General features: G+C 27.7%; 1 protein-coding gene and 2 long non-coding RNA genes across 3 annotated transcripts in view; 1 reads left to right on the top strand and 2 right to left on the bottom strand.

Annotated features, from left to right (window-relative positions):
* The first annotated feature begins 2,233 nt into the window (after window positions 1–2,233).
* On the top strand, window positions 2,234–4,692 carry LOC135927210 (uncharacterized). The gene is made up of 3 exons (XR_010571994.1): window positions 2,234–2,287; window positions 3,964–4,055; window positions 4,596–4,692. It is a non-coding gene; the product is annotated as an uncharacterized LOC135927210 (long non-coding RNA).
* Window positions 4,693–5,090: 398 nt separating this feature from the next.
* Window positions 5,091–13,103, bottom strand: part of LOC135927209 (uncharacterized) — a 33,190-nt gene continuing 25,177 nt past the window's right edge. The window contains exons 2-4 of the long non-coding RNA XR_010571993.1: window positions 7,597–7,741; window positions 5,665–5,778; window positions 5,091–5,412 (exon numbers count right to left, since the gene is read on the bottom strand). This is a non-coding gene — a long non-coding RNA (uncharacterized LOC135927209). The remainder of the gene's footprint in view (window positions 5,413–5,664; window positions 5,779–7,596; window positions 7,742–13,103) is intronic.
* LOC135925802 (uncharacterized) lies at window positions 8,881–11,413 on the bottom strand. Its single transcript, XM_065461293.1, has 3 exons — window positions 11,287–11,413; window positions 11,178–11,242; window positions 8,881–10,534 (listed from the first exon to the last, which is right to left on the bottom strand). The coding sequence occupies exon 3, from the start codon at window positions 10,042–10,044 to the stop codon at window positions 8,881–8,883; it is 1,164 nt and encodes a 387-aa protein (XP_065317365.1). The 5' UTR covers window positions 10,045–10,534; window positions 11,178–11,242; window positions 11,287–11,413.

The following is a 13,103-nucleotide window of genomic DNA, read 5'->3' as shown; positions in this document are numbered from 1 at the left end:
ATATTACAGGTCTTTCACTCAATAATCTTAAATTCACCTTAAAGTATGATATATGTTTCATAAATCCCATATTCATTCTACCAGACATTACGTACCACGTCATCGACATAGATGAGATGACACGTCTCGGAGCAGCCCTCATGGGGAGAAAAATTTCAAAATAAACAAACTCAGCGAGTTGTCCAAACTAAGTAATTATTTAATTACCTTTCTAAGGATCACTCCTTTTTTCTAATTAATTTTTAATACACACAAAATCCTTTACGCCTTGATATCTGCACAGATTTACAAATGCAGCGAGTCGTTGGTGTCTCATGGAACTCTCAAAATTGGGTTCTCCTCGCAAATATATCGAATATTAAATTACCACCATATTCGTCCTGGCGTAAGGGCATATTCCTAAGAAAGCCAGATGGCATCTGTATCCGATCTCCGCTATAACTTACTCTTTCAGCCTTTATTTCACCCAGTCTAGCCTTAAAACATTATCAACCCAGTTTAATAAATCGTGACCTATCCATGCTCCTTAAACCTTTGAGACAGAAATTGTTGTCTAACTCCTGCCATGCGTCTATATGACAATATTCACTGGAAATAACCCCTCCCTCCCTCAAAAACCGATATCACATTGTTTTATATCGAAAATTAAAATATAAATAGCAAATGTTGTAAGTTATGTAAATATAAGTAGATGATTATTTTCTCCGTTTACCTACATTTATATCTAAAATTATTTAAATTTTTAGATAATGATAGATTTACTTAAGTATTCAGATTATTATTGTAAATGAGCATTTTTTGGTGTTATCATTCATTGACAGAATTAATATTTTATTTTAATAATTTATTATGTATAATACATGTGTATATAAAGCGCGGTATTTTTGTTTGATAAAAAAAATGGATTTTTGCATTTACTTGTAATCATTTTGTCTGGTCTAAAATTGCCAATAAAGATTGGTGTTTTATAATATACGAATTTTAATTATTATTATATTGGTAGCCTTCGTGCTTCACATGCCACAAAGAGGCCTTTCTAGACCTTTACTTCTTAAAGTTTCGTACTGCTTGCGAGCACTTCTTCTTACAGTAATAAACGAATATTAAGATCTCCGTTTAATGATTTCCAACATTTTTCAATCGGTTCAGGCCCTGATATTTTTAAGTATACTAGTTTTTTGACCAATTCTGTCATTATTCTTAAAATTGAAATCGAGCCCACCCCCCCCCCTTCTCCTTCCGTGATAATGGATACTCCCCATGTGATTTAAATTCAATTTCGTAACATTAGGCTCTAGCAAAAAAAATGTTATGATTATATATTTTAATGGAAAAATTACTAATAAATTTATACGTCCAAAAATAATTAATATTAATGTATCATTTATTTTTTTTATTCATAGTATATTTTTAGCTTCATAAATGGCGATGCTATATTTATTTCCCAAATTTTCATTATCGTAATTTATCTTGTCTAAAGATTATATTAGAATAATATTCCTTAAAATCGATCCATTTATCAATCTTTCCTGCATCATATCATATCTTTCGCGTTCTTTACTTTTTCTGTAATAATTATATCCATATTCTTAGCATTCATTTCCTTACGCTTAACACTTGTTTCTCAATCTGCGTCTCTGTTTAAATATAGTTTCCATCATTCATTCAGGCTAAATCTTTATCTGCAATCAAATCCATCTGTCCTTAGGATTAGTGATTGAATATTTTCCCCTAACATAGCTGTATGGATCTATTATAACCCTAATGCGAACCGCTTATTCTAGAGAAGATAAGTAAAGAAATGAAAACTATTTTATTATTTTTTAGAATATTCTAGAAGATATTTGTATTCTTAATTAATAAATAATAATATAATAATGATATGATATGCCTTAAATTCTTATTTTTATTTAATCTTTTTTTTATTTCTTAAAGATTTTGTTTTCAAATTTTATTTTTTTGTATTTGATTTTGAATAATTTTTAATTACATAAAAAAAAAATATTAAAGTAATAGATACAATATTGTAAGGGAAAGAAATCGTTAAAGTATTTTAAATAGTAATTCTCATAGGATCATTTAAGATATAAAATAAAAAAATCATCTTCTTTGAGTGAAGATTCGTGAAGATTATGTTCATTTTGATTATTGATGAAAAATCTAAAAAACCCTCCAAACGATGAGTTATCGGGTAAAGCAAAGAGTAATAAAATTAAAATTTCTAAATCCTTGCCAACGATCCCTAAAGATGAATCAAGCACGCCACCTAAATCAACTCCTGAAACAAGTTTCAATTTTTTTATCAAATAAAAATTTACATAAAAAAGCTAGTAGTTTGATTCTCTTTCTTTCTTTCTTTTATTCGTTCTTTCTCTCTCTCTTTCTTTCTTTCTTTCTTTCTTTCTTTCTTTCTTTCTTTCTTTCTTTCTTTCTTTCTTTCTTTCTTTCTTTCTTTCTTTCTTTCTTTCTTTCTTTCTTTCTTTCTTTCTTTCTTTCTTTCTTTCTTTCTTTCTTTCTTTCTTTCTTTCTTTCTTTCTTTCTTTCTTTCTTTTATTCTTTCTTTCTTAAACATAGACTGATGATTCATTAATTTAAATGTCTTGCCATACAAATCAGGCTGATGATAGGCTACTGGTTTTTCCATAATAACTGTTTACATTAAAATTTTATAAATCTTATAAATAAAAATTCCCTCAAAAAATATAATAGGGAAAACCAAAAATGGCCTCGTCTCACTAACTGATTTGTATTCAACTTTAATAAATGAATCGTTCTAAGTATTATACGCCATTGGTAGGTGCGGATTTCTAAAATATATCGTTAAAGAATCGAGTTTCTTTAAATTCTCCTCTAATTTACTTCACTATTGCAAAACACCTGCCATTCTAGGGCAAAATATGCTTAGGCCTGTATAAAGCCTTATGCACCGAAATCTAAGACTATTTGGGCAGTTTTTTTACAAAATTTTATCGGCTTTTTACAGTGGGCCGAATTAAAGGCAAACTATACGCCGCCCCCGCATCATAAAAAGATGGCAGCGAGCCTGGCTGCTTGGCTCCTCTCAATCGTCGGTTTTTCTGGTGAAATAAAAATTACCAGCGGCATTTTCTAAAACTTAACTTTTCTTGGGAGAGGTTAGAGTTATGAGCTTCTTTAGATATAGCGTAGGATTTCTTTCTTTCTTTCTTTCTTTCTTTCTTTCTTTCTTTAAAAAATGGTTTAAAAAAATTTGGTCGCGTTTAATGAAATCGCTATATTTACAGACTAAATGATGGCGTGTAACTTTTTGGCCCATCTATTTAACCGACGTAAGAGATATGACACATATCAAATTCTTATCTTTTAATTATATATATATTTTTTTAAATGGTCAATCATCTCCAAGAACGAAATAGGGGAAGATTTTAAATAAGAATAATAATTGTCGGAAGCAGGAATTCTCAAATCATCCTTGGAAATTTAGCGTCTGTTATTTCAAATTTTCAAATGAGAATAAAAACTCCATTAAAAACGTATGAAAAGTAATCGGCATTGATAATTTAAGGCGATGACTTTGTGGAGAATTGAATATTTCATTTATAATATCAGCAATATTTCCTGACATTTAGTATTTAAAAAAAAATATATACAGATAAATTCAGAATTTCTGAATTTACTTAAATACTTTGTTCAAAATTTTTCACTTCTTTTTTTTACCAATCACACTCTTTCCCCGACCTACTTCAAAAGTAATATTCCTAAGACTTCTAAGCAATTCTGATTCTATCATTTACGAGTCTACCTCTTACAAAAATTCCGTCCTTTGTATCAGCTGATCATAAATAAATTAAAGAATTTTATATAAATTTCCTGTTGAAATTCTTTAAAAAGAAAAAAAAATTTAGAATAGGGAATTGGGAAATTTTATTTGGATCAGTTGAACAAATGTATACTAATGCGTTTTAATAATCTTTTTTTGTTTAGACGAAAACTCCAAGAAAGGGAGATCAATGTCTATCAGTAATACCGTGAAGATTGAGTGGAGTAGCAGTCCCAAAAAACATTCATTTAAAGATGTAAGAATTTCTTTTAAAAAAAACAAAAAAAACAAACTGTTTTTTAAAAATTTATTATATTAAATATATCACTAACCCATACTCTTATTAATTAACCGAATGCTAAGGCGATCTGACATATTTATAGAAAATTTAATAGTAAAAAAAATATCAATCCAGAATTGATTAGTTCTTCGGAAATTTGCGTGTTCCTGAGAAAAATATTAATCACAAACCTAAAGATTTCGCTTCATAGATGGCGCAAAGATCTCCATATCTATCAGCTGAATCTCGAGACTTAGACAATATTTTCCTGGCTAGCTCAAAACGAGCCGTTTAACAACCACTAAAAAAAAATTTGAAAAACCAAAAATCATTTTCATTAAACTTCAACATAGCTAAAAGGTCTAAAATAAAAGGGCTTAAACGTGCCCCACCCCTCTCACCTACCATAGGAAAATCCTGGATCCGCCTATGGTTAAATAATGATCTTAACCTGACTATTTTTATTATACAAAAAAATTATTACTATATTTAATAAATTAAAATTAATCGAATAAGAGCTTGAAAGAAATTTTCTGTACCCACGAACCTCCCATCATCAGGAAAATAAATGGGGCCCAATTTCCACCTAACACTTTCCAAATATCTATCGCCATCATGTTAACCGTTCATTCAGTAGTTTTCGCGTTGGTATTTTGCCCTCAATCTATATACCAAGCCGATCAAATTGCCATATACATAGTAAGTAACTGATTTGAATTTATATTTATATTTATAGTTGTATTTTTATTTTTTTTTACTCCCAATGCATTTACTTACAAACTGTCCTAAACTTGATTATAGACGATTTAAACTTTTATATATATATATATATTATTTGATAAGGTAATTTGCAATTTATATATATATAAGTAATCATTATTTTTTGTTTACAAGGATTTAAGAATGAAAAACATTTAAAAATAAACGAAAAATGAAGAAAATTAATAAAGAGAAAACAATATTTCTAAAGCAGGCCTAATATAATGCATACCATTTATATGAGTTGTTTTATATAACCTTATAATGCGTATACTAAAGTTGAACACACATTACGAGCGCATACATCATAATACAATTTAAACTCAATTAATTGGTATATACTGCTCAAAAAAAAATATTATTATTTCCTAAAACTATTGGAGAAAAGGTAGGAATGTCTTCCGCGATTCTTTTCACGGTAACCTACTTTATCGCTTCGAGCAAAGACGTTTCCCCTGATCTAGTTCGAAAATTGCCGGCAAATAGGAAAGTTCCGAGATGGAACAAAACAGATGACCATTACAACATTATAGAAGATGACTTTTGCCATCTTTGCCAAGTTCAAGTGTATAATCTAGTTTTTTTTAAAAAAAAAACTTTTAAAATGCATTCATTCATATTTTTTTTCTTTCTTTCTTTCTTTCTTTCTTTCCTTTCTTTCTTTCCTTTCTTTCTTTCCTTTTTCAAAAAATAATATATATTTTTTAAAGATTTTCCACTAAATTTTATAATCCAAAATCCTAAATTAAAAATTTTGTTTCATAATCATCGCGAAATCGATCAAGTAAACACAAACAATTATACTTTATATACGATTAATATTAACCTATATAAAAAGTCCGCCTGACACTAAGCATTGCAGGTGCTGCAATAAATGCGTTGTGAACTACGACCATCATTGCGTTTGGTTGGACACCTGCGTTTCTCAGAGCGGAAATTTCTGGTAAATTTTTTTTAAAGAATAAATATATATATATATATGGTAGAAAAAAACCGTCTGACAACCTTTTATATAACATTTCACGAATGGCATTGAAATCGAACGAAATTAAAAAACCGGAACCTAGACACAATTCTTAAAACATACATCTTCCACAACCTTTCCCCATCGGAATCAAGTTTTAAAAAAAATCAACTTAACCCAAAAAATGATTTTTGCGCATCACCCTCGAAGACTACGCCCTTTTAAAACATATGGAGGGCAATTAGCCTACACCCCCCCCTCCCTCCTGTAATTTAGACACTGCGTATTGAGGTCGGGTTTAAGGAGTTGCGGGCCTGACAAAATATTATTTTGTAATCGAGAAATATTTAATCCCCCGAGGCAAATTAAACTTTACTTTGGCATCGTCAACTTGTACGTTATTTTGTAACCACTAGGAATGCTTAATTATCGTAATTTTGACATTACAATACAATTAATATAATTTTTTCAATCGTATTTTATTATATTAATACTCAAGCTGTTTATAAGGCTTTTGCTTGAATTATTTTTTTTGCGTTTTACCTTTTCCTCAATTTTTATGTTTAGATTTTTTGGCTTTTAAATTTTTAAGATATTACTTCTATTGCTAGTAGATTTACACATATAGAATCTGAACAATATTTTTTTTTATTCTTTAAGAACAAAATTTTTTATATTAGGTAGGTTCCATAGATGCCATATGGAATCTTAAAATAAAATTTAAAACTATAAATTTTTTCCATCTAAGTATAAGTGTAAATAAAGAATTTGATTCAAAAAATAGTTGTTTTTTTTTTAAAACTCAATTTAAAATGGTTAAGAAAGTTTTTTTTAAATAAAATTATTATTATCTTTCTTAGGCCCTTCCTGATATTCCTAAACATAACTACGATTGGACTGACTTTTTACACCGTCGTTTACTTACTCTTGCTTCGCCGGAAGCTATCTTATAATATAGGTAATTACTACAGCGCAAATATTTTTATAAACGCGGCGGGATTGCTATCGTGGTATAACAACTCACAGTTTTGTTTGTTTTTTTTTAAAAACTGTTTTTTATTAGATCAATTTTTTTGTATAAAAATTATTTTTTGAGATTATTATTATTATGAATTGAATTAAAGATAAATTTTAAAAAAAAAATCGATCAGCTGTTAAATCGCGATCCCAATAGCGCCACTATAAATGTATTATTTTTTTTCAAAAGTTTTGATTACCATTTTTAAATAATATATATCATATTACACAAGTTCGAAAATATTTTACGAATGAAAGAAAGAAAGAAAGAAAGAAAGAAAGAAAGAAAGAAAGAAAGAAAGAAAGAAAGAAAGAAAGAAAGAAAGAAAGAAAGAAAGAAAGAAAGAAAGAAAGAAAGAAAGAAAGAAAGAAAGAAAGAAAGAAAGAAAGAAAGAAAGAAAGAAAGAAAGAAAGAAAGAAAGAAAGAAAGAAAGAAAGAAAGAAAGAAAGAAAGAAAGAAAGAAAGAAAGAAAGAAAGAAAGAAAGAAAGAAAGAAAGAAAGAAAGAAAGAAAGAAAGAAAGAAAGAAAGAGAAAGAAAGAAAGATATAAACCTGTAACAAAATGTTGATTAGGACGACCCACAAAAGTATTAATCGAGTTTGGTATATAAATTAGATAAGTCGGACCTTAACTAGTTAAGCTACAATTTGATGAAAATGGCGAAACGCAAAGATATACGCGTGCACATGAATAATAGGTAGTTTGTAAAATAAAAAAAAAATTTTTCTCAAAATAAAATCATTTGGATTTAAAAGATAGAATAAGGAAAGTTTTACCGTTCCAACTCAAAGCGGAAGTTTTTGACGAAATCATACTGGGCATGTCCATATACTCCGCGATACAAACCGTCATATTTTGGATATTCTTAACATTCTACATGATTACTAGGGTACGATTTAATTTTTACGCTGCCGCCCAAACCTTTATTTAATTATATAATTTTACAAAAAATAAATTGAATAGTTAATGTACACTCAAACTGTTTAACCAAATAGAATAGGGTAGGGGAAACCAGGGGCTATTCGGCAGGTGTTTTGCTCTTATCACGATATTTAAAATTTTATTTTAGATAGCAAAACTAATTATTATCTGGATAGCCACATCGTTAGACTAAAAAAAATATAAATTTTAAAAAAAAATCGCGGCTTTCTTCCTTCAACATATTGTGGGCGTTATTTAGGGTTAAGTAATAGTAGTACTTTCTTACTTTTTACTATTTATCGATGACTCTGGTGGAGACGGAAAATATCAAATTCAACACACGAAACATAGAATTAATTTTTATTGTTATAAAGACATTATAACAACGCACAAAATTCCTATCTTAACTTGAGATTCTTAGTGGTTTTATTATGCTGTAGACTTTTACAGCGCATTAGACAATTCTAATTTTTTTTTTTATCGTTTTAGATTTAAATTTTTTTTTCCAATGCACGTTATTTTACTTCCTGACGTTTAACACCAGGGGGGTAGTGAGCAGGGTTTCGAACCGTTTAGTATAACGGTTCGGTTCGTTCCGGTTTTTAGTTTAAAATTTTATAAAGGTTTTGTTCCATTTCGGTTTTTAAAAAAAAAATCATATCGGTTCGGTTCGGTTTATAATTTATAACGGTTCTTTTCGGTTTGTTCCGGTTTTTATAAATTTAATTAAAAAAAAATTAATCATTAACCATGTATATATTAATTTTAGAGAAAAATCTTTTTATAATTTCTTATTTAAAACCATGAATGATAATCTAATAGATATTTTTATTAAACTTAGTAAATATAAATTAGACAAATCAATTCTTTTTATTTCATAAATAAGATAAACACAAACATGCGCAAATACAATGAGGAATAAAATAACACATAAATATAATGAAATTTATATTATTTATTTTTAAAAAGAGAATTGGAACGGATAACTAAAATATTTTCTAATATTTCAGGATTTAATTTAGTTCTTTGGGCAGAGAGTATAAACTTAAGGCTAGAAAATGCTCTTTCTACGGATACCTGCGTAGCTGGAACTGCTAGCACAACCATAGCTAACTTATAAAGTTCTGGCATACTATTCTTTACATTTCCCCAAATAAATCTTCAAAATCATCATCTAAGTTATCTTTCGAATGTGAACACGTAGGAATAGTATCTAGATTTTCAATATTCTGATTATTTAAATTTTGGATTAAGTTCCAAGTTTTATAAAGATGTTTTTTGGCGATATCTTTTTCTTCAAATGATAAAAATACATTATATCTTGGGTCGAGATATATAGCTGAGCAAAAAACTTCATTTTTCAAATTAATCTCTCGTGCTTTGATTGTACAAACTAAAAGTTTGGCAAATGAAGTGTCTATTTTGCTAGTTTGCATGATACATTTGATCCATGCTGCATAAAAATCGCCCATGGTCATTTGTTCACTTTGTATATATTTTGTCAAAATATAAGATGGATATAAAGCTTTTAATATATCACTAATTATTTTCCATTCATTCTCTGACAAACATTTTTCACGATCATTACTTTGGGCCGATATTTCTTGGCAAAAGTTTTTTAACTCTAATAATCTTTCCAACATTAAATAGATTGAATTCCATCTTGTGCAACAATCTATTAGTGGCTTTTTTAAATTTAATTTGGACAAAATAGACATTGTAGTCTGATTTCTTATTTTTTTGCAAATGTTTCTTGCTTTATTAATAATAACAATTTCATTTGAATTTTTTATGCAATCATTAATTGCTAATTGAAATGTGTGGGAGGCACATCTAATGCCCATTAACATGGATCTCGTATGAGGTACAAGATTAATATTTTCAATATTAAAAAAAGGTTCTTCATTTTCATTAACAATTATATCATCATTGTTATTTAAATTATCATTATCTAAATAATCATTAAGGATATCATCTTCATCATCTTCTTCATCATGATGTATTAACAGCTTAATTAATTTAATCATGTTAGCTGCATTGTCTGTGGTTATCGTATAAATTTGATCAATTCTTATTTCATGTTCGTTTAGAACATCTAGAATAATTTTTTTTAGATATTCTGATGTATGTCTTTCTTTTATCTCTTTCATGTATAACGTTCTTAATTTTATTTCTCCATTATCTATAAATTGAATATTGATCCCCAGTATGGACCTATCATATCGAGTTGCAATATCTAATTTTAACGATATAAGTTTTTGGTATATTTCTTTTTTTAAATTTTGCGAAAAATCAAATGCCATTTTTTTAATATTATTGCGTATATTTTCAGAATTGATGGTTAAATTACCACCCAATCCTACAATTATCGGATCTATAATATTTCTAAATGCTTTGTCATCAATTGATTTTATTGGTCTCCCATGAACTGTGATTAACTCAGTGCAGGAGCGGATTAAAGTGTCTTTATTAATATTAATTTGTATTGTATTAGTTTTGGTAAAAGCATTTTGAATTGTATTATGATTATTTGCATTTTTTGTTATTGTTTTTTTAATAGTCAAATTATCTTTTTTTTTTTTAATAATTTTAATTCCTTATCGTGGAATCTTTCTATATGTCGTTCAAGATTTGCTGCATGGTCCCCGGTTAAAACTTTACCACAGTTTTCTAGTTTACAAGTAGATTGATTTTTTACAATATCTAATTTAAAATATGATCGCACAGGATTTGACTTTTCCCGAACCATTTAATAGATACTAATATGCTATATGATGATGAATAGATCAGAATCTTTTATTATAAAAATAGAATAAATAAATTTCTTAATAGAATCAGTATAATTTTTATTTATCTTATCTGACAAGATCTCCCCCAAAAATGTGAATTATATGCAGGCCTACCCTTCATATAATTATGCCGATTTTTTCCTCAAAAATACTAACAAAACAAACTTGTACACAGATGAAACTAAATAAGTGAATGGAGCTTACTAATACCATTTTAATAAATAATTTGGAAGCAAAAAGATAAGATATAAAATAAGAAGAAAAGAAATAGAAAAGCTGTTTAAAATTCCAAAAACAACTGTCTTTTATTAAAAAATTAAAGTTAATTAAATTAAAACTTTAATGGATACTTTATATTTTATAATTATCCAATTGAATTTCATGTGTTTAAATTTTATTTGGTACTATAAGATTTAGAAGGTTAATCAGTAAGTAGTTATTATTTCAAGAAATTATCCACTAAAGTGTAAATGGAAATAAATAAATAAATTAACCATAAAATATAGGAATATTAATTAACAATCATATGTTTTTTTTTAATTTCAGAATTCTAATATTCATTTAAGTCATTATAAATCATTCATTATGAAAATATTAATTAATAAGAAATTAATATAAAACGGTATTTTATTAAAAGTAATCAGTACCTGATTTTCTTTATATGTTAGTTAGAATTATGATTTTTCCCAAATTATTAGCAAGTATTAATAAGCTAATTAATAACTAATATACATATATATATATATAAGAATAAACTTGTTAATTTAAAGAATAGTCTTGTTTGATTTTAAGATTCTTATCTAATTAACTGGTAATTCGCTTAATCTCTATTAAATTGAGTATTTATTAAAGTGAAAAGAAAAAACAATAAACATGGTGGTATTAATTGACATGTAAAAAAAATTCAATTTGAAAAGAAATAAAGAGTTTAAAAATTTCCCCAAGGAAAATTCAAATTTCAAATTTAGATTAACAATGTTTAATTTTAATTATTTTTAAAAACCGTTTTGAACCGGTTTAAACCGGTTTAAAATATTTATAACGGTTCGGTTCGCTCTTTTTATAGTTTCTTTATAACGGTTCGGTTACGGTTACGGTTCAGAAAATTATAACGGTTCATTCCGGTTTGGCGGTTCGGTTCGGTTCGGTTCGAAACCCTGGTAGTGAGTGAGCTTAAATAGCTATAGAAACCTTTCTAGAAGAACTTGAAAACTTCAAACCAAGTTTAATCCAAGGCATTGAGCAATGTGGCGACAAATTTCTTAAAATATGAGGAGATATTCTTTCTTCAATACATAATATATACTAAAAAAAAATCGTTGTTGATCAATATTTTTAAATAGCCAGCTTCTGTTACCAAATGAACATGTATAGATAGAAATATACATATCTTACAAATTTGAGATTAACTCTCATAAGATAAAAAGCTAAAGCCGTTGGCTTTTTTACCCCACCTGCCGGATAGCCCCGATCTCACCTATTTTAGTTTATTTTGTAAAAAAAAAAAAATAGGAGGGGAAAAAGAAACAAACAATGGCTATTTTCATGTTTAAATATTTTACGGCAAGAATAAAAAAAAAACGTCAATTATGTTTGGACATTATAAATTTTTTTGCTCCTTCTCATTAAAACTTCTACTACAAAATAATAGTCTTCAAATTTCAAAGTGGCCATTTTTTTTAATATTAAGAAATAATCATTTATCATCTGAATGATGAATACTGGAGTCTGAATCGGTTTCCGCTGGCCTAAAGAAAAAACAGGTTACCGTTCTAAATCGCTAAAACAAAATCGCTAATTTGGGAACCTCGCTTATATCTCCAAGAAAATTTTTAAAGTAAATTTGAAATTAATATTAATTGACACTAGGGGACTAAACACTTGTATTTAAATTGAAAATTTAAAAAAAAATCGCTAAAATGGAAGAAATATCAACCAAATTCCCAGTTTTGGGAAATCAAATTGGGAATTTGGTTGATATTTCTTCCATTTTAGCGATTTTTTTTTAAATTTTCAATTTAAATACAAGTGTTTAGTCCCCTAGTGTCAATTAATATTAATTTCAAATTTACTTTAAAAATTTTCTTGGAGATATAAGCCAGGTTCCCAATTATTAGCGATTTTTGTTTTAGCGATTTAGAACCTATCCCAAAAAATACGCAACGTGAAAGGGGTCAGGACCGCTAGATCCGAACCATTGACCTCTACTTATTGTTATATCACTTAATATGATTGACATCTTTTAATTTTTTTTTTTAGTATGAGAGAATCAGAATGGGGATCATTCCAGCCGCCATCACAAATTCAACATAAGAAATCATTGGAAAATTTAAAAAAAATATAACTCTTATTTTTTAAATAACAAAAAAATTATGTATATGTTGACTGATAAAAACTAATAAAATTTAGACCTGTAATATAGTAAATTTTTTCATTATAATAAACCAGTGTATATTTTTAAAAAGTCGATTTTTTTAAAAAAATTAGACTCTTACGATTTATATCTGTTTTTTTTACGGTGTGAAATTTTATCAGTGTGACTTATGAATTAAAATTGTATACCAGCTTATGAT

Source organism: Gordionus sp. m RMFG-2023, chromosome 3, assembly GCF_954871325.1.
Source record: "Gordionus sp. m RMFG-2023 chromosome 3, tfGorSpeb1-WG-v2, whole genome shotgun sequence".
Lineage (NCBI taxonomy): Eukaryota > Metazoa > Nematomorpha > Gordioida > Chordodea > Parachordodidae > Gordionus > Gordionus sp. m RMFG-2023.
This window is presented reverse-complemented; position numbering and strand designations above follow the sequence as displayed.

What these genes read in the sequence shown, in the direction of transcription:
- LOC135925802 (XM_065461293.1), bottom strand. Translation starts at nt 10,044, where the DNA reads ATGGCATTTGATTTTTCGCAAAATTTAAAAAAAGAAATATACCAAAAA.